Source organism: Apteryx rowi, unplaced genomic scaffold, assembly GCF_003343035.1.
Source record: "Apteryx rowi isolate R43461 unplaced genomic scaffold, aptRow1 scaffold_75, whole genome shotgun sequence".
Lineage (NCBI taxonomy): Eukaryota > Metazoa > Chordata > Aves > Apterygiformes > Apterygidae > Apteryx > Apteryx rowi.
Window position 1 is genome coordinate 1,377,592 of NW_020451038.1, and position 21,228 is coordinate 1,398,819.

Genomic DNA, 21,228 nt, shown 5'->3' on the forward strand with positions numbered 1-21,228 from the left:
CAAGAAATAATCTAAAACTGCCAAAGACTGCCAAGTTTTATGCTGATAGAGCCATCATAGGAAATCTGTGATATCAACATGATACCCAAGATATGCATGCTTAGGGAAGTGGAGAAAAACACTGAACCAAAATATTAGCAACATGTAGAACTGTTCTTCCAACACATCACAGCCATACACTGTGGCRGATTTTGTTGGTTCCTACCACACCCTGCGAGGTCCTTGTGCACCCCACGGGCACGTGGACTCGACTTGTATGAAAATGCCATGAGGTATAGAGCTCATGCACGGGGCTGAGCACTTCTGACACTGGCAAAAAAAAAAGAGCAGAGCAAACAGAGAAGGTCCATGGTTAATGTCAGAAAGAGGCACCTGGCTCCCGAGTGCTGGCAACCCCAAATCGCTGCAGGATGTGATGGGATACCAAGCAGCATGTCCATGTTCAATGCCCTATAGCTCTGGCAGCCCCTTTAATCCGCTAGGCACAGCGTCCACTCCCAATGAGCGTACTCACTGCATTTACAGCCRCTTGTTTTGACATATTCTTGCTCCTCCTGGTTGCTGGGTTTGCTCAGGCTCAAGCTTAAAATTATAGCTACCCAAAACCAGAAAAAAAAACACCGGGGCAAGGGCAGCGAGGAATGTTGGTAACAGCTGAAACTGCAACCTGCAACACACAAACAGTCTAAAGCCAGATCAGAAAAGCAGCATTTTTGAAACCCAGAGACTCCAGGCTTTCGGGCGCTGGCGGCTCCGGGTTTTTACGCCAAGCAGGCGCGCAGGCCTCCCCGAGCAGCCGGCAGAGGTCAGCTGCAGCACGCCGCTGCACGCACGCCGGGTCAGGCTCCGGCGTCCCGGGGACAAGGGTCCCCGCTCGGGGAATGCTGGSAGCCGCGGCCGAGCCACAGAGGCACCAGCCACCCGTCTCCCCAAGGACGCTYGAGACAAGGTACGTGGGTTTTGCATTTGCGCCTAACGGACGGACGCCACAGATCTTTCGCACCCGCCTTCCCAAAGAGGGAGCTTGCGGCTAAACCGTACTGCTGGCTCCAACGCTGTTTCTCCGTACGGCTCAAGGGCACCTTTGGGTTCCTGTTGTTTACTCAGAGCGCCGGTTTGAATCCTCTTTCCCTGCCCAGACAGTAAGCCACCTACCCTGAATTAAAGGTCTGAACATCAGAAAAGTGGGAATTAAGGACAATTAGGGTCCCCACTAAAAACCCCGCTAATAAAGGAATTACCGAGTTAGAAGTTAACGTAAAACAGAGCTCCGCAGGAAGCGGGACACTGCAGAGGCAGCAGGGGAAGGAGCTGCCGCCTGCGGACACCGGCCRTGCCTGCGACCTGACATCAGGGAGCCCCTTCCCAGTAAGCACCGGTGACAGCAACAGCGGGGATGCTTAATGCAGGGAGGGGACTTGGCAATACTTAAAAGCCTTCTTAGACTTATAATTGGGGGATATTCAAATAATATCTTCTCATAAAATATTGGGAACAGGCAGGCTGGTGAGAGTGAAAAGAAAGCTTTTATGTAATAAATAAATCATAAAACCTCCGTTTTGAGCCCTTAGAGTACCCTAAACTTTCATATTCTGTACTGTCGCAAAGAAGACAAGACAGTGCTTAAACACTTATGTAAATCCTTTTTTTTTTTTTTTAAATTGGCATGCCTGCTGCTGTGTACAAAGTACACTTCTACCTCTGTTTTCAGACCCCAGTGCTCTGCAATCGTTGCAGAAAGCTTCCCCGGGCCAGCTGCCCTTCGCCAGGGGTGAGGCAGGGAGCCATGGCCCAGATTAGCCAGGCTACCTCTGCAGGGGCAAAAATCTTGGCCATCTACTCGTACTCAAGTTAAACCGTTTTTCACTGCACTAAACCCCAGTCATGTAAATGAAACAAGACATCAACAACCAATTAAAGGGATGCCAACAACTAACGAGTCCCACCCCTCCCCAGAGCACCTCAGCTTCCAGGATGGCTCTGCTGGACTCCAGCAAACACTTGCAGGACTCTGTCCTCAGCGGTGTAAACCCCGACCTTGCCAGCGAGAGACTGACAGCCTCCTTCAGCGTGGAGAAGCTCACTGCCAGGCTGGATGGCGGTGCTGAGCACACTCGGATGCGGAGGGCCATTGGTGAGTCAGTCTTACGAGGTTTGCATTTGCTGGCAGACACAAAACACACCCACGCTCCTTTCTGCTCCTTCTTTGCATGATGTTTTTTGCATTCCTGGATATTTGCTTATTGTCTGTCTTTTAAGAAAGTAGCAGAGTGGAGTTAGTGCCCTCCGCTTGTGTAAATCAACACGAYCATGCTGCAGTCGCTTCAGCTCCACCAGTTTACACCAGGCTGGCTTTCTGAAGCTTTTCCCCATCCCTGTTCTCATTCCCAAGGTTTCTGGCAAGACTGGTTAAACTGGGATACAACAAGCAAGCAATGCACAGGCAAACCTTTCTGCGCAAGCAGATCTGTACACGCAGAGGGGCCAGCGCTGCGTGGCAGACGTGCGATGCACGTTGTGCTTTAACCAAAGCAGAACAGCCCTTCTCAGCAAGGCAGACTTGGCAGAGCGGGAAATATCTCRTGTGTCACGGTGGGTCTGCTGCAGGGCTTGTTTGGCGAGGGTGAGAAGCTTTCTCGCTTGTGATGTGCATGCTGAAAGATGACTTTGCTGAGAATGAAGAGAGGAAAGGATGCTCTTTTGACTCTGCAATTACACCCATATTATATTCTTAGTGAATGAAAAGGGCACAAGCCACTGGAATTGTGTGCTTTATGGTACAATTGTAGTTAAGTACATCTTAAATGYGAACGGACAAAGGTTTTGAGGCAAAAAGAGACCAGCATGATTGTCCAGTCTGACACAGAAAGAGCAAGCCAAAGAGTTGCTCCCTAACATTGTGAATGTCCAGTCAAGTCCCAAGCCGAGTTGCCATYGCTGAGTAGGACACCCTGGCAGGTACCGGCGCTGCTCTGACCGGTAGCAACCTCTGTGCACAACTCTGATAATTTCAACACTTGCTACCATTTAATCACAGTAACACCAATTAGAAACAGCCAGATTTGTAACATTTGCTATCTGAAGAAAAACTCTCCTGGTATAAAGTCGCCTCCYACGCAGTGACCAGGGAAGGTACCTTACACTCCAAGCCCATCATTTCTACTTGACTTAACAGCAACCCTTATCACAGGACCACTTGGTTCCCCCTCTCCTCCTTTCTCCTCAAACACACCTCTTCTCAAAGCTGGGTGTGACCACCTCTCTCTTGCTGCTGAACTAATAAATCCTGAGGGAAAAAGTTTCCATTGCTGAGACAAGCAGAAAGACGGGACCTGCAGTTCTCGTGGAGAAGACAACATGTCACGGCAGGACTCCGGTTTCCCGCAGAAAGTCCACAGTAGAATAAACTGTCCCGTATTGCCTTACAGTTGAAGCTATTGAAAGCGACCCTGCATTTAGCCGAGAAAATCAGTATTTCCAGAGCCAGAATGAGAGGTATGAAGCAGCAATCAGAAGGGCTGTTCATCTCCAGAAAAAGATGCGTGAAATGGGATGGACTGAGAATGGGCCTGAAATCAAGTACATTTACAGGTAACTTTTTTTAATATACAACTAATTTTTTTTGTTAAAATGCCTGTATGCCAACACAATGAGCTATGGTAAAGGCTGGGAGAGGCCAACTGTTGATAGACAGGGCTTTGATACTAATGTGCTGCAGGTTTTCATTTTAGCAGCATGCTTAGGAGAGGGAAACATTGTTATATGCGGAAGAGAACTTTTCAAGGAGCAGCACAGAAACAGAGTACTTCTGTATGAAAAGCAGCTTGATAAATCACAGCAGTTCACATCACCAACATGATATATCCACTTCAACAAGTTCCTAGCCTGTGCTGCAGCTCTCTCACTACTCCTCAGCCATTTTTAAACCTATAATCAGAATTTTAAGTGGTGCTATTTCAGTTACATGACTAACTTCCAGATAGAGAAAATGTCAAATTTAGTCTATCTAGAAAACTTCTATTCTATCAAAAAATACCAAGCTATGCCGGCATGATGTGAGAACTTAGTTTGTACATAAACAGAATAAAATACTTCCCACAATTCTTTCCTTCAAGATTTTCTCTTAATACTTTGCATGGAGTTGAGCTCACTCTTGTAATTGCTTGCCCCACTTCCCCCCCACTTTGCTAAATAGAGGTACTCTGTTTGCTGCTGTCCAGTACACGCTGTCAATTTTGCAGGGTTACATCCTCACTAAGAAGGTGCGAGTTTAAAAGCATCATTCAAAAGAGTAATGCCTCGATCTTACAAAACACCGTTGACGCTCTTCCAGTATTTCATCATATGAAAGATTATGATTTTTTTATGCTAAGCTCTTTGCCTGCTGTAGCGAGTAGGACTGATAAAAGGGGAAGTTTTYTATCAAGAGCTCTTGGAGCTGATAGTTACATCTCCAAACAGAAAGCAGCTCTCCATTCCACCCTCAGAAGAAAAAAATCCCCAAAGATTTAAAAAATATCACAAAACTAAACATCCCAGAGTCTATCCTGCCTATACTTGCTTTTATCAGGCCCCCGATGCCACAGGGTTCAGCAGGGCCAGCCTTGTACTAACATATTTTGCTGAATTAAGAACACAGATTGCCTTCTAGGATAATTCTTTTGCTATGATATAGCAGGTGAGCAGTAAGTTCTTATCAACAAAAAACCTGATGCCTCCTGGTGTTGGACAGGGTGAATCACTTGTACACATCTAAAATTCATCTTCCAAATTTCAGTTAAAGTAACATTGTTTCTGGAGGGGCTGCCAAAGGTTTATTAAGTTATCTCTGTTAATCATAGCCATTTGCCTTTAAATTCTTTATTCATTTTTTCCCTACTTTTTCAGCATGACTAATTCTCTCTCCGGTCCAGTATAAAAGAAAGGTCATAGTCATTTGTTAAAAATAAAAGGTATCTATTTAGAAACAGATACTTATTATAGCACTGCATAAGGAAGGTGCTAAAAAAAAAAAAAAAATCACACAGTACTAATGAGAACAGCAGAGCCATTTGTTTTTAGGTATGTGAGTACATACATTCATATCTGTGGGGTGATTTAACCATATTCTGAGGAATCCCAGGAAGAGGGAATATATTCCTCATATTCTCTTTTCAGGATTTCTATCAAAAAATAAAACCTTAAAACAAATGAGTTGCAGGTTTGGACCATGGAAGTTACTACATTTAAGTGCTTCCAGCACAATGCTTTTTAGGATGTGCACAGCCATACCAGACGGTCAAGGACCTGACCAGACATTAAAACAGGGCTTACAAGGATGTACTTGAGTTTGTTCCACAAAAAAACACATTAAGTCAGGCCAAAGCTCCACATACCCCAGTATCCTATCTCTGATGGTGAGTGACAGCAAACACTCAAGAAACAGTATAGCAACAAACCAAACATACAAAGGTATTGTCCCAGAATGGGAACAGGAAGGTCAGCAAATCCACGTCTCAGATGACTACAGATATAATTCAGTACAATACACCCAACACCGAGCTGTCAGTGTTTTTTCTTTTCTCCTTCCCTGCTCCCCCACCCCAGCTCAGCCTTAAAATGTGATTCAAAAAACAGGGGGGTGGGGGGAAAACACCTACAAAGTCAAAAAAAGACAAGGAGAGTTAGCAAAGCTGTCAGAGATGTGCAGCCTTTGGAGTTGGACAGTGGTTTTCCAGAAGCTCAGCATCTGCTAATCAGAAAACAGGCCATACCTCCAAGAGCAAGTGAAATAATAAAGCATGTTATGAAAGAAGGCACGAAACCAGCTTGAAAGAACACTTCTGCAACACTATATCGATACCGCTCGTTGCGTAAGATATGACAACAAAGAAATCAAAGTTTGGCAGGTGGCACTACCTAGTGACAGCCACATTGCAATTGCCTCATTAAGCATAGCCCCAAAACACCACCTGTGCTTCCTCCCTAGGTGGCTTTCAGGAGACATAGCGTTTCTCCTTCACCGTGTCTTCATGAGAAGTATTTCAGTACTGGGCTCTGATAAACAGGTTGCCAAATGGATTCCTCTCGCCACTGAACATCAAATTATAGGAAGCTACGCCCAGACCGAACTTGGACATGGTAAGGCTACGAAGAACATGTAGCATTGCCATAGGATGAGAGGCACTGGCCTAGATTCTCAGGGGAACTCGAGTTCAATCTGTCCAGAGTTTTGCTGAGGCAGGAATGGCCCAGGGGGAAGAGGACACTTTCAGCTGAGAGATTGCTTTCCTTCAGCATTCCTCTGCAAGCTGGACATGCAGTGGTTTTGGTTTTGTCAACTTAGAAAAAGTTCCAGGAGTGAGGAGGAAAGCTTACGGTTAGATACCAGGCAGTCAAGATCAGTGGAGGGGAGGGTCACTGTCAGCCAGGCAGCTGGCCAAGCTGCAATTTGGCTTTAGAGATGTTTGCAGGAGATTGTGTGGGGTTGCCAGGGAAATTGTTCCACAGCTCTCACCAGGAAGGTAAACCACAAAAGCCTGGTAATACACACAGTCCTCCAATTTTCCTAATCATCTTTGCGATACACCTGGGAATTACTCTTTGTTTTCTGTTTTGTTTTTTTTTTGTTAAAGGAACTTATCTTCAGGGTTTGGAAACAACAGCAGTCTTTGATATCGCTACTCAGGAGTTTCTACTGAACACACCAAAGATCTCTGCAATGAAGTGGTGGCCTGGAGACAGTAAGTACCACACAAAGTTTGGTATTCATCATTTGCCTCCTTCAGTTGTTAGGTTTGCCTCACTCAAGCTCCATGTCTGAGAGCAAGGTGCTAGCAAGAGAAGACTTCAGCGGGAGTTGCAGAATATCTATGGATGGGAAGAGACCAAAGGATTGCGTACAGATTTAAAGGCCAGAAGGGATCCACCAATAGTTATTAAAGCCCTTGGATGGCAAGGCTGGAGAATTTCACTCAGTGAAACTCCTGCCTCTGCAGGAATCATTCTTCCCTTCCTAAGTAATACTCAGGTGGTCAAAAATTATACTGAGAGCASCACACTCCATACAGATCCAGAGTCCTGAGTAATTACTGGAGCTATTCAGCACAGCCACAGCACTTCCCATTTTGTCAGTACTACATGTGCTTTAATTACTTATTTTTTCTCATCCAGTGATGCAAACTGGTCATCCARGCTTCACAGGCAGCAACAGAGGCAGAAGGATTATGTGACTTCTGAGAGCCAAGAGCAGTCAGGATGCAGATTTAGGCATTCTCGGGCTTCCAGCACCTGCGGATCACACCTATCCTGACCTATTTGTTAGCAAGACTGAACGCACAACCCGTGTTGACTGCTATTAATTATGGAAGCTTTTGGAAAGTATCTTGTCTTAAGGGAATGCGATTGTGTTTCTTCTTCTAGTGGGAAGGTCAGCCACCCACACCGTGGTATTTGCTCAGCTGTATGTCCACGGGAAGTGCTACGGAGTGCATCCCTTCATCGTGCAGATACGCAGCCTTCAGGACCATTCGCCACGTCCAGGTAAACAACTCTAGACACTGCAGCTCTTCTGCAGGTGCTCTGCCTATTTTGTCCTTAAGTATTTTCTAAAACACTGGACCCAGGGAGAGTAAGCACAGATAGTTATAATCACCAAAACCAAGCCAAGAAAGATATCCAAGCATAGCTATTATTAACCCTGAACTTTTTATCTCAAGGAACATTTATTGCATCCTCAGTTAAATCCAAACTAAGCCCTCTTCCTGACCAGTGTCACAGTTCCAACTCTGGACTGCTCTGACCACCTCTAGTTAACACTTCAGTCCTGACCCCAGCCAGTATCGGTAACAGGTGGTTCAAGAAAGCAAAATATCACAGGGCATACAGATGCCCATTTCATCCCTCAGGCAAGGTTACTCATGCTGGGGGAAAAGCAGGGTTGAACATGCCCTTCCTTTGAGATCCCCAGCCTGTTGCAAAAGAGGGAGAAAAGACTTTCAGTGGAAGTAAATAGGATATATTTTCTCATTTGTAGGAGTGACTGTGGGAGACATTGGTCCCAAGATGAATTTTGAGCACACTGACAATGGCTACCTCATGCTGCAGAATGTACGCGTCCCCAGGGAGAACATGCTGAGCAGGTTTTGCGAGGTACATAAGGCATTTAAATCACAGACTCGCCAATCAGATTCTCACTGCACAGCCAGAGAGATGACAGGGACTTGCCCAAATTTCAGGCAGAAATCTTACTTYGAGGTGCACACAAGTTTCTAAAGTTCTATCAAGGGCAGAAGTTATCCAAGTCCTAAATGTACTGCTGTCTCAGGAATCACGTGTTCAAAAGTTAAGGATTATAGGATAGGCAGAACATATGAGAGTTAGAAGCAGCAACAGTTTGTATCTCCAGTTGGATACATTTCATCCATCATACATGACAATATTTAGTTCTGTATTCAGTGAAAGGTTTCAAGGTCCATTGTATTCTATGCATAGAGATTGCAGAACCATCTTATGTACTGAAAAGTTACAGTATTGAAGACGGAGGCATCCAAAACCCTCTCTCTAATTCTAGGTTCAGCCAGATGGCACCTACGTAAGATGGGGGTCACAGAAGATTAATTATTTCACAATGACTACAGTACGCATTTCCATCCTTTCAGATGAAGTTATACTACCTCTAATGAAAGCTTGCACCATCGCCATCAGATATTCTGCAGTTCGCCGGCAGTCCAAGTTAAAGCCTGGGTAATGCCATTCAAGTTAGCAACAGTGGGAAAGGGACCGTACACCATGTTCCCCCAAACCATTCTTTATTTCTGCCTTTCATCTTATCTTTCAGCACATCATTGGCTTATTTCCCTGCCCAGACAGGAAGGGTATTACCAACACTCTTCTCCATTATTTACATTAACAAGCTTCAGTCAAAGTACATGTTCACAGTGCTTTTCTGAGATAAGCTTCATGGTTTGAATAGTCCGGCAATTTATGCAGACAACTTATTTTTCTTGACTAGCCTTCCCACATGATCACATACCTCAGCAGAATCTAGACAAAGCAGACAAGTAACTGAATTCTTATTCTATACCATCCTACTAATGGATACAACATTAACATGGCTTCCAGCATCCACACTTTACAACATTGAATTTTATTAGTCTTCTAAGGATGCCTGTAATTTTTAAATAGATATTTTCATTTGAGTAGGTTGCAAAATTTTAACTTGAATGGCCTTTCAAAAATAAGATCCTAACGAGAATATGCTTTGTTTCAAACGCAAAACTAAACACAAAAACACTGTATGCTAAATTCCTGTAATAACCAATTTCATCATTTGAAGTCTTAAGTGTACTAGACACAGGAAAAGTGGTAAAGAACAACATTAAARAAAAAGCCCCAAAAGCTTAAAATAATTTAGACCCAAATATGTTCAAAGGAACAGAAGAATCTGACCCACCAGAAAAGAAACTGTACAGTTCTAACCTAATTATACATTCAAAAGGCAATTCTATCTCAAAGAAGCTTTTCTGTTTTATGACTGTTAGGATCAAAAAGTTAAAACTACCGGCAATGCAAAACAATCTGCTTGTAGGTACAGCTAGTAAGAGGCTTGACTATGACCTTGGCATTCCTATTTTACATTGAACAGGCAACAACGCTAAAGCACAGTTGCATCCTCTGCCTGCCTTGTGGAGTCATCAGCTGGGGTTGGCACTCTCCTAACTCTATCCAAGACCAGAGGATCCAGTTTGAAAAGCAAAAGCTCTTCAGGGTGCAGTGCCACTGCCTCAGCTAYGACATCTAATACCTTGCTGTCCTTCAAGGCTTCATCCTCTCCTGTAGCCCCTGTCCCCGCTCTCTGCAGACTGATCACACAGAACCTTTTCTACTCTGTTCATCTAATTCACCAGCGTGGCAGAAAGTTCACTTTTTTTCCTGGTCAGGCTTGTTTTTCCTAACAGCTTAGCAAGTTGGACAGATTTGTCATGCTTGTCCAACCCCAGAGGCAGCACAGGGACAGGAGAGCAGGGACCAACCTCTCCTCTTGGTGGCAGTGAGCTGCCATTAAATCCACTCAGTTCTTTTCACGTACCACTTCTCGGTAACCAAAGACGCAGTTAAGGTAACCTAACAGTCACTGTGCCTGCACCCACAGCTTTCCAGGCTTCATCAGTTGTTTTCCAACAGGGAACAAGAAGCAAAAATCCTTGACTACCAAACCCAGCAACAGAAACTGCTGCCGCAGCTGGCAGCAGCCTACGCCTTTCATTTCATCAACATCTACCTGCACGAGCTGTTCGACAGGGGGTACCAAGAGATCCAGGGCAGGAACTTTGACTCGCTGCCAGAGGTAAGCTGCCGCAGAAATAGTTCCAAAGTTATTTTGCACTTACGCTATACTTCTCATCCCTAAATCTCAAAGGAAGTTTGCAAACTGCACATGTATTCCTCTCACCACCAGTAACACTAGAAAGCCAAAGCTTGAAAAGATCAAACAACTTTCCCTACGTTCACAACCAATCAGCAAGAGCGTTAGCTTCACCGCCCCAAACTTTTGGCTCCGAGAACTATCATAGAAGGAAAAGGGCTTGGAAAGCATGTTAATTTGATAAAAACTTTGTTCTGAGTAGCTGATGGTGCAAACCATTATTTCACAACTTCATCTACAAATTCACATGTAAATATTCACTTCCGGGCCAAAAACAAAAACATGATTTTTCAGATTGAACATGAGATCTTGCAACTGGAAGCCTAAAATGAAAGCACACCCTGAACAAGGGCAGCCAAAGTCACTGCTGGTTGCAAGAAACTCAAAAAAGCAACAACAGYGTGCCCAGCATGAGGGTGTGCAGAATTCCAGACAGAAACCAGAGGCCCGGCTCAGCCTACACGCATGCAAAGGAAGATCTAATGCCACAGAAATTGCACAAAATTTAAAGAAGAAAACCATCCTATCTCTTTATGAACATGTACAGAGGATTGCTTTAAAACACTTTCACCATTAATAGTTGGGGGGGTTGTTTTTTGTTTTTTTTCTTGTCAAAAACAGCTTCATGCATTTTCTTCGGGCTTTAAAGCCATGGTTACTCAATACTGCACTTCAGGAGTGGAGATCTGCCTCAGAGCATGCGGAGGACATGGGTACTCTCTGCTGAGTGGACTCCCTTCCTTGTACACTAGAGTACTTGCTTCTTGCATTTACGAAGGGGAAAACACAGTTTTGTTCCTGCAGACTGCCAGGTAACAATTCAAATTTGTTCATCTAAAAGCCCACCCCCTCATCTTTTCAACTTCTACCACTTCTTCTCCAAAACCAGTAAAACCAGCTACTCCTTTCCCATAACACCTTCTAAAAATACAATTTAGGCCATAAACTATTCATGTTTTCTCTCTAATAGACATGGAGGTGTGTGGGAACTGGATTATCTCTTCTATTTTTGGTTGTGGGACATATCCAGATGCTGTTCTGCATAACCTCATTTTCCTCTTTGTCTAGTAATGCAGTGAAAACATTGCTATACAAGTTTTATGGTTTCTTTTTTAAAGCAACAGATTTAACATGATATTGGTAAAGTGAGGTTGATTCAGAGAAGGCAAAGTTGCTGGATACTGATCCTGGAYGAGTAACGTTCTAAGAACACCACTTTCCTCAGAGCACACAGACTAATGATTATCCAGAGTAGGTGAAACGCAAGAGGGGGAAAAAAAAAAAAAAAAAGCACATCTGCTTGTACTTTTAACAATGCGTGTTTTTACTAGAAGGAGAAAAACAGTACAGTCGCCAGGGAAAAGGTACAATCACATAGCTCTGTGCTTGCATGCACACACCTCTGCACTCATTACTGCCTCTTCTTGCAAGATCAGCAACAAGGTCAAGAGAGAAGTGCTTAATGCTTTACTTCCAGACATGGTCAATGTAGGTCATGGCTGAAATGCATCAGTGAGGGGGTGGGAGAATGTGCCTTTGGCTCACATTTAGCTCCAAGGAAAGAGAACATCAAGGGAACATCTCAAGTTTGTTAACATGACATGACTGTGTGTTGGGAATCAGAGTGGTTAAGTCCAAACCAGCATTAAGACTCCCAGTGCTGAGACTCATGCTACAAAGATGGTAACACATTTAATCATCCTGCAGCAGAGACTGCTAATAACCACAGCCAATTCCTTTCTAAAATTCATCACTACAGATTGCTGCAGCATTAAATACCGTAGACAGCCATCCCTGCGGCCCATCACACATCAGGTTACTGCAAGTAACAGGCAAAACAAAAGGCTGCTACTTGTTTAGTCCATTTTGGATCACTGATGGGATGGGTCGCACACTACTGTTCCTCGCTCAACCCAGGGAAGCGCCACCTTACCTGTTTGCATGGCCGTTCGCTGCATGGAGATCGTGACAACGGCCTGCTCTGACTGTTACCCTCTTCCCAGGTTCCTGATTAAGTGCTTCATGGCAGCTAGTGCTGGCCAGCCCATTCCACCATCTGTCACTTACTTGTCTTCAGCGAAACCCRGGAAGTGTCCAGCCAAGGACAAGTTGGATTTTCTCAGTCCAGATGTTTATCTGAAGGCCTATGAACAAATGGCAATCAGGTCAGTAAGCAGGAAGGGAGAGGAGCTTTCTGTCTGATATCAGAAATGTGTTGGAGTTCAGCTTCTTTCAAGAGAGGTACAATAACATTAAATTCAACAAGAATTGACACCATCTTCTCCTGAAAAGGAAGACTTAACCCCTCACAAAGGATTAACATGCATGTCAAATGTTGATATTAAACTTTCACATTCAGAACAGCAGAAGTTTTTATGCTATGTGCTACATACAACAACTACACCCCATACAGAGTTGATTCGCTGCAGAGCTGATGACACTATGTAAATAAATCCCAAAGCATGTCACAGAGTTGTCATCCAGTAAGACCTTTAGGCAACTGGACCCTATGCAATTCTATACGGTAAATTAAAATTTCACATACCTGAAAAACTGATGTTTGTTTTCAATTAATACTGCAGCAAACACAAAGCCTCACATTCTGTCTGTAGCTGTTCAACTACCCAGTCAATTATTCAATACAAATAAAAATGCTATCATGAGTGGCCTCATCCATAAGTATTATGTGCGCATTTATAGGTAGCATATGTATCATCTCTGAAAACTACATAAACAGACAGACAATCTTGATGTCATTCAAACCAGTGTAAACAGGAGCAGGATTTGGATCCCTGTGTAGAAGAGCAGAAACATGATGTAACATCAGTTTGATATTATTGTCACCTTATTTTATTTTGCAAACTTTCCCTCAAAAAAAGAAAAAAGAACACCCTCAGAAGGCTCCCCAGCAAACTATAATGGGAGCTGTGGAAGGTACCTGGGTGGTGTGGGCACTTTGCTCCAGTTYGTACTTAGATAGCTCATTTTGCATGACTAAAGTTCTCTCCTGTGAGGTATAGACAACGCGGAATTTCAGAAATGCCATTTTGCTGTTGATCACACACAAGTCTGAGTATGAAACGAGTGCATGTGGGCTAGAGTATTTAAGTAAGTTTTTTCAATTTTCCAGACTCTTAAGCAGCAACGCAGCTAAACTACAGCACTTGATCCAGTCAGGAGCCAAAAAGCACGAAGCCTGGAACCAGTGCACAGTACAGCTGGTAAAGGCCGCACAGGTTAGTGCAATTTCTATGCTTATTAGACATACGTGGTTACGATACAACAGGCAATAGAAACAGCACAGTTAGCCTGAAAAGGTCTCGACACTGTTTTTGTTTCATGCTAGCATCTAAAGGACACCACTAAGACCAGGGTACCACCGCGCTCTACACAGTCGAAATTCATAGTAAGAAACAATTCCTAGTGGGAAGAGTTTCCCATCTGAATAGACCAGGAGGGAAAAGACAGGACGGGGTAGAAACATATGGGAGAAGAAACATGCTTGTGGTTGTGCTGCCACCTGTAGCAGAATCAGACCTCCCATGGCCTGCAACCAGAACCCACCATCTCCAGCTAATGCCCCTCTTTTTACAAGAACCTGGCAATTCTGGCTCTCAGGTGAAAGTCTCCCCTCAGTTTGCCTACTGAAAGCTAGGGTGAAATGCACCTGCTATTTCTTACATCTTCTGCTCTCAAAAGGAAAGATAAACACAGCGAAAATAAGAAAAAGTTGTAATGAGTCCAGTGTCTAAATTACTACTAGAAGAAATCAAATTAGCAAAGTCAAATTAACAAGATATCCAAAAACCACTCCCTGTTGACATGGCTTAAGCAGGCAAAACATATTCCTTCAGCTGAAATAGGACGGGGACAACAGCATTATTTCCCCAAAACAGGGGGTTACTGCCATGTGGTACATAATTAAACACAAAAGAAATCAAGGAATAAAAAGAAGCCCTACATTTAAATGAAAAACAAAACCACTGATATTTCAGTATCTCTAGGATGCAAAAAAAGTGAAATTTATCTACAATTATAGTAGATCTTCCTTCCTTCCTAAAATGAGGAGAGGAAGATTTTGAAACAGATCTGTGGCTTCTTTTACCTTGCTTCAATTTTTAAATGAAGAACATCTTGGTGTAATCTATGGTTCAGACTGAGCTTACCCAGATTGAAATGGACTTAGCTACAAATCTCTCACATGCAAAAAGGAGCTCTACACATACTTAACTGCAGTAATATCATTTAGGTAATTTCATAGTAGGGAAGACTTGCACTTAGTCAAATTAGGTAAAGTCTATGATAGAGCAAACTCTTTCTCAGAAAGAGACAAGATTCTTTCAAAAACATGAGAAGCATTTATCCTCTCATGTTAGCTAGTCTTTAAAAACAAGAACTCGCTGAGTAAGTGAGCAAAGATTAGCTCTTAGTACTAGTATTATATGTGATGATTTTTCTGCTGTGTGTGACCCTCGATTTTCCAACTACACAGATTCAGCAGAAGCACCAATTATTCAATGCTGTAAGCTTGAAAAAAAGAGTAGAAAAAGAGAGTCAATTTCTTCAAAAAAATAAACAGGAGAGGAGAGCACCCGTAAACAAAACTTTTTTCTTTTTAATTAGTTTCCCAATAATTGTTCAACTGTAAATACATTTCTAGTGGAATGAAACTGAAGTGTTCCTATTCAGAAATTACCTCTAGAAAAAAAAAAATTAAAAACTTTCTGACCAGCACTCCCTGTGCACAAACCCGAACAAGCAGTTTATTCCCATATGTACTCAAATCAGTGGCGAAAGTCTCTTGGACTGGAGAGGAGACCATATGTCAGAGGAGGAACCTGAATRTGGTTATCTCTGATGGGCAAGGAGGAAAATCTAGACAGAAGACTAGTCAGAAAGAAACCATTTCCAAAGAGCCTAACATATACAGAGGCTTAGCTGTGATATTTTCAGTGACAAGTGCACTGCTAAGTGCCCTAGACTCTTCAGGAAACAGGATCTGGACCCACAGAGTTTCTTAGATACTTCAAGAGGAGGGAGATTCCCCCAAAAACCTTGAGTTTTCCCCATAACTTTAAAAACTTGATAGTCTGCTACCTTCTTGGAGCACTTCTGTATTTACTTCTCATTCCACACCTTCCTTGAAGGATTGTCCATGCTGCTGCCGTGGCAGCTACGCAAACGAACGGCTGCCAGGTCTCAGCTAGGTAGCACAGACACTGCTTGTGGCTTTGCAGCGGACTCCACACAGGTTAATTGCATGAGCAATCACTGAGCTTCTTGGGCAGGTTTGGCAGTCCACGCTGACCTCCATGTGCCTTGGCCACACTGGCGACGCAGGCGTGCCTTGCAAACACCCACAGCTGGGAGGAGAACTGTACAGTGAAGGACTGAAACCATGCAGATAGCAACACCGCTAACCTCTCTGAGTAGTCAGAATAACAAGACACCCCCTTCTCCCAAGCAGGTAGAGCCAGCTGCTTCATTTACTCTGGAGCTCGGCTGTACTAAGTTGAARTTTCTGCAAGTCAGCAGTTAGACACTCTACTAGTTGCTGACCCAGGAACGATCAGTTTACTTAAAACAACTAATGCAAAAGAGGCATGTTTCATTCTTCTTCCGTGACAGTGGATGTTTCTAGCACTGAAGCCTCACAGACACTGAGCAACGTATCACGAGTACAGGGTCTTCAACAAAATGCATTATCTCCTTGTTGATATATAACCAAGACACTACTTGCTAGAGATTAACACAAGCACATTCCGATGTGTTTCTGTCATACAAACTCTTTGGGGTATTCACCAAAAATATCTAGAATAAGTACTACCATGATTTCTGAAGCAGTTTTCTAGCATTTACAAATACCACTGTGTTGACTGTTCACATCCCCAACACTTTTCTCTACTGTAGCAGTAAGACATGAATGCAAAAGGCCTAGTCAACTGACAAACAAAGAATACAGACTGGAAAATTGCCAGGAAAACCAAAAGGTTTTTATATTCTTTGCAAGAACATTTGAGTCACTTGGCCTGCTAAAAGGGTTAGAGGTGTATTCACTGTTGATTGTATTTGTTTTCCAGGCTCACTGCCACTACATCACTGTGAAAATCTTTGTGGAAACTGTGGAAAAACTTGACAACAAGGCTGGTATCCAGAAGGTTATGAAACATCTTTGTGACCTCTTTGCATTACATGGTATCTTCTCAAACGCAGGAGACTTCCTGTATGATGGATACCTATCTGGAGCTCAAATGGACCTGGTCACAGCGTCGTACCTGGACCTCCTGGCTGTCATTCGGTGAGCTGCTCTAGCACGAGAGGAGGGACACAGCTATTCAGTTTGTCTCTGCGACAAATATAAAATGGCACTGCTGTCCCTATACCAACATTTCCAAAGTCAATCCCACCTCACTCGGTTCTTATTTTCATTGCCTGACAGCAAAAGAAATTGATYGAAATATCTGCGCAGAACTCATTTTCACAGCAAAACAGATCTAAGCATCTAGCACCCCTGTAATCACTGAATTCAAGTTCTGTAACATGAAATCTTGAATTATAAATCAAGAAATCCTAAACACTTTCCTCGATTCGCAGTAGAGACAAAGCAGTCAAATATGTMGTCAGTGCAGCACTGGCAGGAGGGAACCAGAGCAGCCTGTGAGCACAGACTGCAAAACCTGCTTAAGCAGCCGCTACTACAGCCTACCCTGTTGCCATGGCTGAGTTGCAACTGGTACCCGAACGATTCTGACTAGCGCTAGCGCAGACGCATCTGCTCAACATTGCACTGACAACACAAGCTGCAGCACAATCACACCTAAATATACACCACATCACATTTGGCTGTAATTCTATGTTTACAAGAAAGTTTTCTAAGCTTGATCTGCTTGTAAAGAACACTTATTACACACCACATGACTGAAGCCATTTTCACAAAGGCTTCATCTTTACTATACGGTGCTATTTGTTAAGAACAGAGTGCAGAGAAGTGAATTGCTACTGCATGCAAAATCCTACTTAAGTCAGTCGGTGAGAAACAAGAACACACCATAACCAACAGCTGAACAGGAGTGAGCCAAACAGCAGGTATTTTCAGAACTAATCACAAAATTGAAGAGGGGATAAGCTTAAGATTCATTTTCAAAAAGTCCATAATTTCACATAGCTATCTTCAGAATTCATTTTAACTTCTCAGTATTAGTCCATGCCTTGTTAACAGGATTCAAGAAAGGAGAGGGTATTTACCTGTGTAATTAAAGTCAGTTATTTAGGATTAGGAAAAAGGATACAAATATTTCTGGTCTGGAAAAAGAATAGCAGCCCTTCCGCAGAAGGAACTCGTAGATGCAAACGATGGCTTTTGAGCAAGCCGCTCTGCATCCATGCACCTCCTGTGTGGGGTACAGCAATAGGAGGATAAGGAAGAAAGAAACCACCGCCTGCTTAAGAGGAAATGCTGATAAAGCACAGCTGGAAGTGTCATTACATACTTGCCCTTATCTCATGCTTTTCTCTAGCTATCTGTTGTAGACCACTGTCAGAGATGGGTCACTGGGCTAAACGGGCCCTTGGTCCAACGTGGCGCAGGGTTGCTTTCTTAGAGATATGCTGATGACAGCAGAAGGCCTGCGTGCCCCATGATGATGTTGCAGTAGCGCTTAAGAGTAGATGAAGAGTGGAGATCAGCAAAGCACTTCAGATCAAACTGGCAGTAACCTTATTCCATTTTGTAAGATAAACACATATAGCAGGAGGGGAGGGGAAAAACAAAAAAACAAAACAAAGAAACAAGCAGAGTCTGCTGATAAAACAGTCTGACATGACATTGAGTGCTAAATTAGGGGCTGACCCTCAGAGATTACATGACTTGGAAACACTCGTTCACCAATAAAGCACTGAGTTGTCTGTGACAGAACATGCCACTGAGGAATCAAAACAAGCAGGATTTTCCTTGCAATTTAGGCAAGAGGGAACACCGGTGCAAGAATTCTGGACAGAAGAAYTTGGACCACTGACTTAGAAGTTCACCTCCAACTTATTTTGCTCTTTTGCAAAGCTATATCTACCTCATTAACATGAATGTCGTTCATCTCCTTAGGATGGATGCTGTTCCACTAGTGGATGCTTTTGACTTCACAGATAAGAGTCTGAATTCTGCACTTGGCAGTTACGATGGACAGGTTTACCAGCGRCTTTACGAGTGGGCTCAGAAGTCACCGACCAACCAGCAGGTATGGATGCCAGATTACAGCCAGGCAGCTTTTGTATTAGCCACAGTAGAAATTGTTTGCTTTTCTTTTTAATAAGGCAAGGCAGATAAAAGTAAGCAGAATAAGAGCCTTTAATTCTCAGTATCCCACTSTGAACCATGAACTGTGATACTCCAGTTATAGCAACTACAGTCTTAACTCCGACATAACTCAAAACAGTCAGCGGGGCCCTRTGCAAACGTACATATCAAACATACCTATCCCGTATCCCAGGGTGAAGGGGGAGATGGTAGAAGGAGGGGGCACAGAAGCAGGTCACAAGAGCCATTTAGTTTCAATTCATATGCAGAACAAACCGCCAGGCAAGARGAATCTTGTCCCCACCATTTAAAGTACCATCGTCAACTGAAGAGCTCTGCTGTCCATTTGCAACTAATGCAATCCCTCCCTGTGAACATCAGAGGGGATCCTTCAATCGCTAGTGCTTAAATCTACTCCAATTGCTAGTATTTAAAGAGGGGTAACTAGTACTCTGGGTGCTGTAATCCATCACCAAGTTGTAGACTTGTACTAGGGAGCAGGATTGTTGTGTGCCACCAACGTGTTTGGGTTTTTTTGTTTTTTGGGTTTTTGTTTTTTTTTTTAACTTATGACACTGGTAATATTGTACAAAATAAGCTAAAAAAAGTCTCTTTACATGATTAGTATTACAGAATAACTCTAGATGGCTGCGAGAGACACAAATAGCAAGGTGTTCTCCATTGACTAGTACCTTTACCAGTGTAATTTTTTTTAAATAATATTTTAATGAAAAAGAGTATAAACAATAAACAAGGCAATTTCACCCTTSATGATCTTTAGCATTTTACTTTCACTTCTTAATTCATCCACATTGCAGAGTAATGTAAAACCTTGCATGATGCAAATGGCTACTGCTCTGTTTGAAAACTCATCTTGCCTTAAGTGACATTTTTTACTGTGGTAATCAGCCCTCCCTTTGAAATTCTACAGGTGAGCACAAAATTTGCCTTTAACAAATAGTCAAGTTCAAGCATATTTTTTGAAGTTAAATTGTATGCTATCCCATTTGAGGTAAGAAGTATTGTGAACTGGTTACAGAAGGACAGTATATATTATAGGGGAAGAGATCTTGCATATAGTTGTAAAAGATTTAAAGTGATCTAGCTTTCTATATTTCAGAGATCATTCTTAAAATACATAGCCTGTTCCTTCTTCTTAACTGCCATTAATTCCTTTGCACGTTCTCCTTCTGAACAGGTGAGCCCAGCTTATGGAAAGTATTTGAAGCCACTTCTTCAGAACAGACTATCAAAATTATGAAGACCATGATCTAAGCCAAGGACACAAGCTCCCTCCTGTTCTTTGTGCAGCAGTACATTTATACAGCATCAGTAATGACTAATCAGAGATTATTAATCAGCTACTTACTTGCAGCTGCTACCGCATGAAACATGATTCTTAGCCAATCGTTTGCATTTAATCGCAAGCAGAAGCCAAACAACTCTGAGTGGTATCCACTTCCTGTATAGCAGAAATAGTCTAGTTTTTCTCTTTTCTAACCTGAAGTGTCCAGATAGCAGCAGAAAATAAGCCATTTGGCTTTCTGATTCTTCTTCCAAGTACACTGTATTCAGCRTAAAGAAAAAAAAATATTATGAGCTCACCCTCAGTTTGTTACAACTGTACAGTGCCTCCCAAAAAAACTAGCAAACTATCCTTACTAAAAGATCCAAGCAAGATAAAATTATGGTTCTTGGTTTCTAGGAACAACTTGTTCTTTTAGATCAAGAGGTCTATTAGAAAGTGCGTTTGTTTGGGCAATGAAAATAGCTCTTAACTCGTCCAGCAGTGATGTATTCCTGGCTAATGAAGATTCAGACAAAGCTGAGGTCAACTCCAGTCTGTGCAACTTATTTTCCCATTAATAAAGTCCTTCATAACTGTCTTTCTATAAACCTTGGGCTCCAGTAAAGCATATTATTTGGAATACTGCTTCTCTAATTATTATACTTCATAATTATGTAAAGGGCAGACTGATCCAAGCCAACCGTTAGTTTACTAGTAAATGAAGTGTTGCAAGGAACATCTTGTCATTATAATCAAATGCCAGTTTAACACAGATATTTCATAACGTGCAGCATTCAGGAAACAACCGTCTTTCCTGAGCTTCCTCAATTCATCTTGCTTCTTTTTCCTTTAAGTAGAATAAACTCTTACTGCCAGTTAGTATAAAAGTCAAAACCCCTACAACGTATGAAGAGGAAAGACCAAATGTGACAGAAGAATACACTCCGGAGACAGGCGTCCTGACTGAGAGAAGGAGGGGGGAAGGCTCCAGGCTTCAAGAACCAGCAACCATGGTAGAAATCCAGGCTGCCTCTGAACATCCCCAAAGAACTGCGGTCCACGCAGGCCAAAGAGCAAACCAATTAGCGTAAGAAACTCTTGTGACAAGAATCGYGCAGAACGCGATCCATTCAACCAAGACGAACATCAACTCGCTTATTCCCAACAGCGTTCAAGTCAGTATAACCAGAAATTCTATAAATAACTATGACAAAGTGCCCAAGATAAGCAGAAAGGGCTCTGTAT

At 42.9% G+C, this 21,228-nt stretch overlaps 1 protein-coding gene and 1 long non-coding RNA gene across 2 annotated transcripts in view; one reads left to right on the forward strand and one right to left on the reverse strand.

The window, feature by feature from the left end:
- The window catches only part of LOC112976611, a 40,962-nt gene extending 28,498 nt beyond the window's left edge, over positions 1-12,464 (reverse strand). The window contains exon 1 of the long non-coding RNA XR_003257107.1: positions 12,339-12,464. This is a non-coding gene — a long non-coding RNA (uncharacterized LOC112976611). The remainder of the gene's footprint in view (positions 1-12,338) is intronic.
- Positions 1,737-21,166, forward strand: ACOX2 (acyl-CoA oxidase 2). Its single transcript, XM_026088044.1, has 14 exons — positions 1,737-2,134; positions 3,429-3,591; positions 5,969-6,120; positions 6,615-6,722; positions 7,402-7,521; positions 8,015-8,130; positions 8,552-8,724; positions 10,165-10,327; positions 11,027-11,217; positions 12,409-12,570; positions 13,536-13,641; positions 16,486-16,703; positions 18,504-18,636; positions 19,894-21,166. Exons 1-14 carry the CDS (start codon positions 1,891-1,893, stop codon positions 19,954-19,956), a joined length of 2,112 nt encoding a protein of 703 aa, XP_025943829.1. The 5' UTR covers positions 1,737-1,890; the 3' UTR covers positions 19,957-21,166.
- Positions 21,167-21,228: the final 62 nt, after the last annotated feature.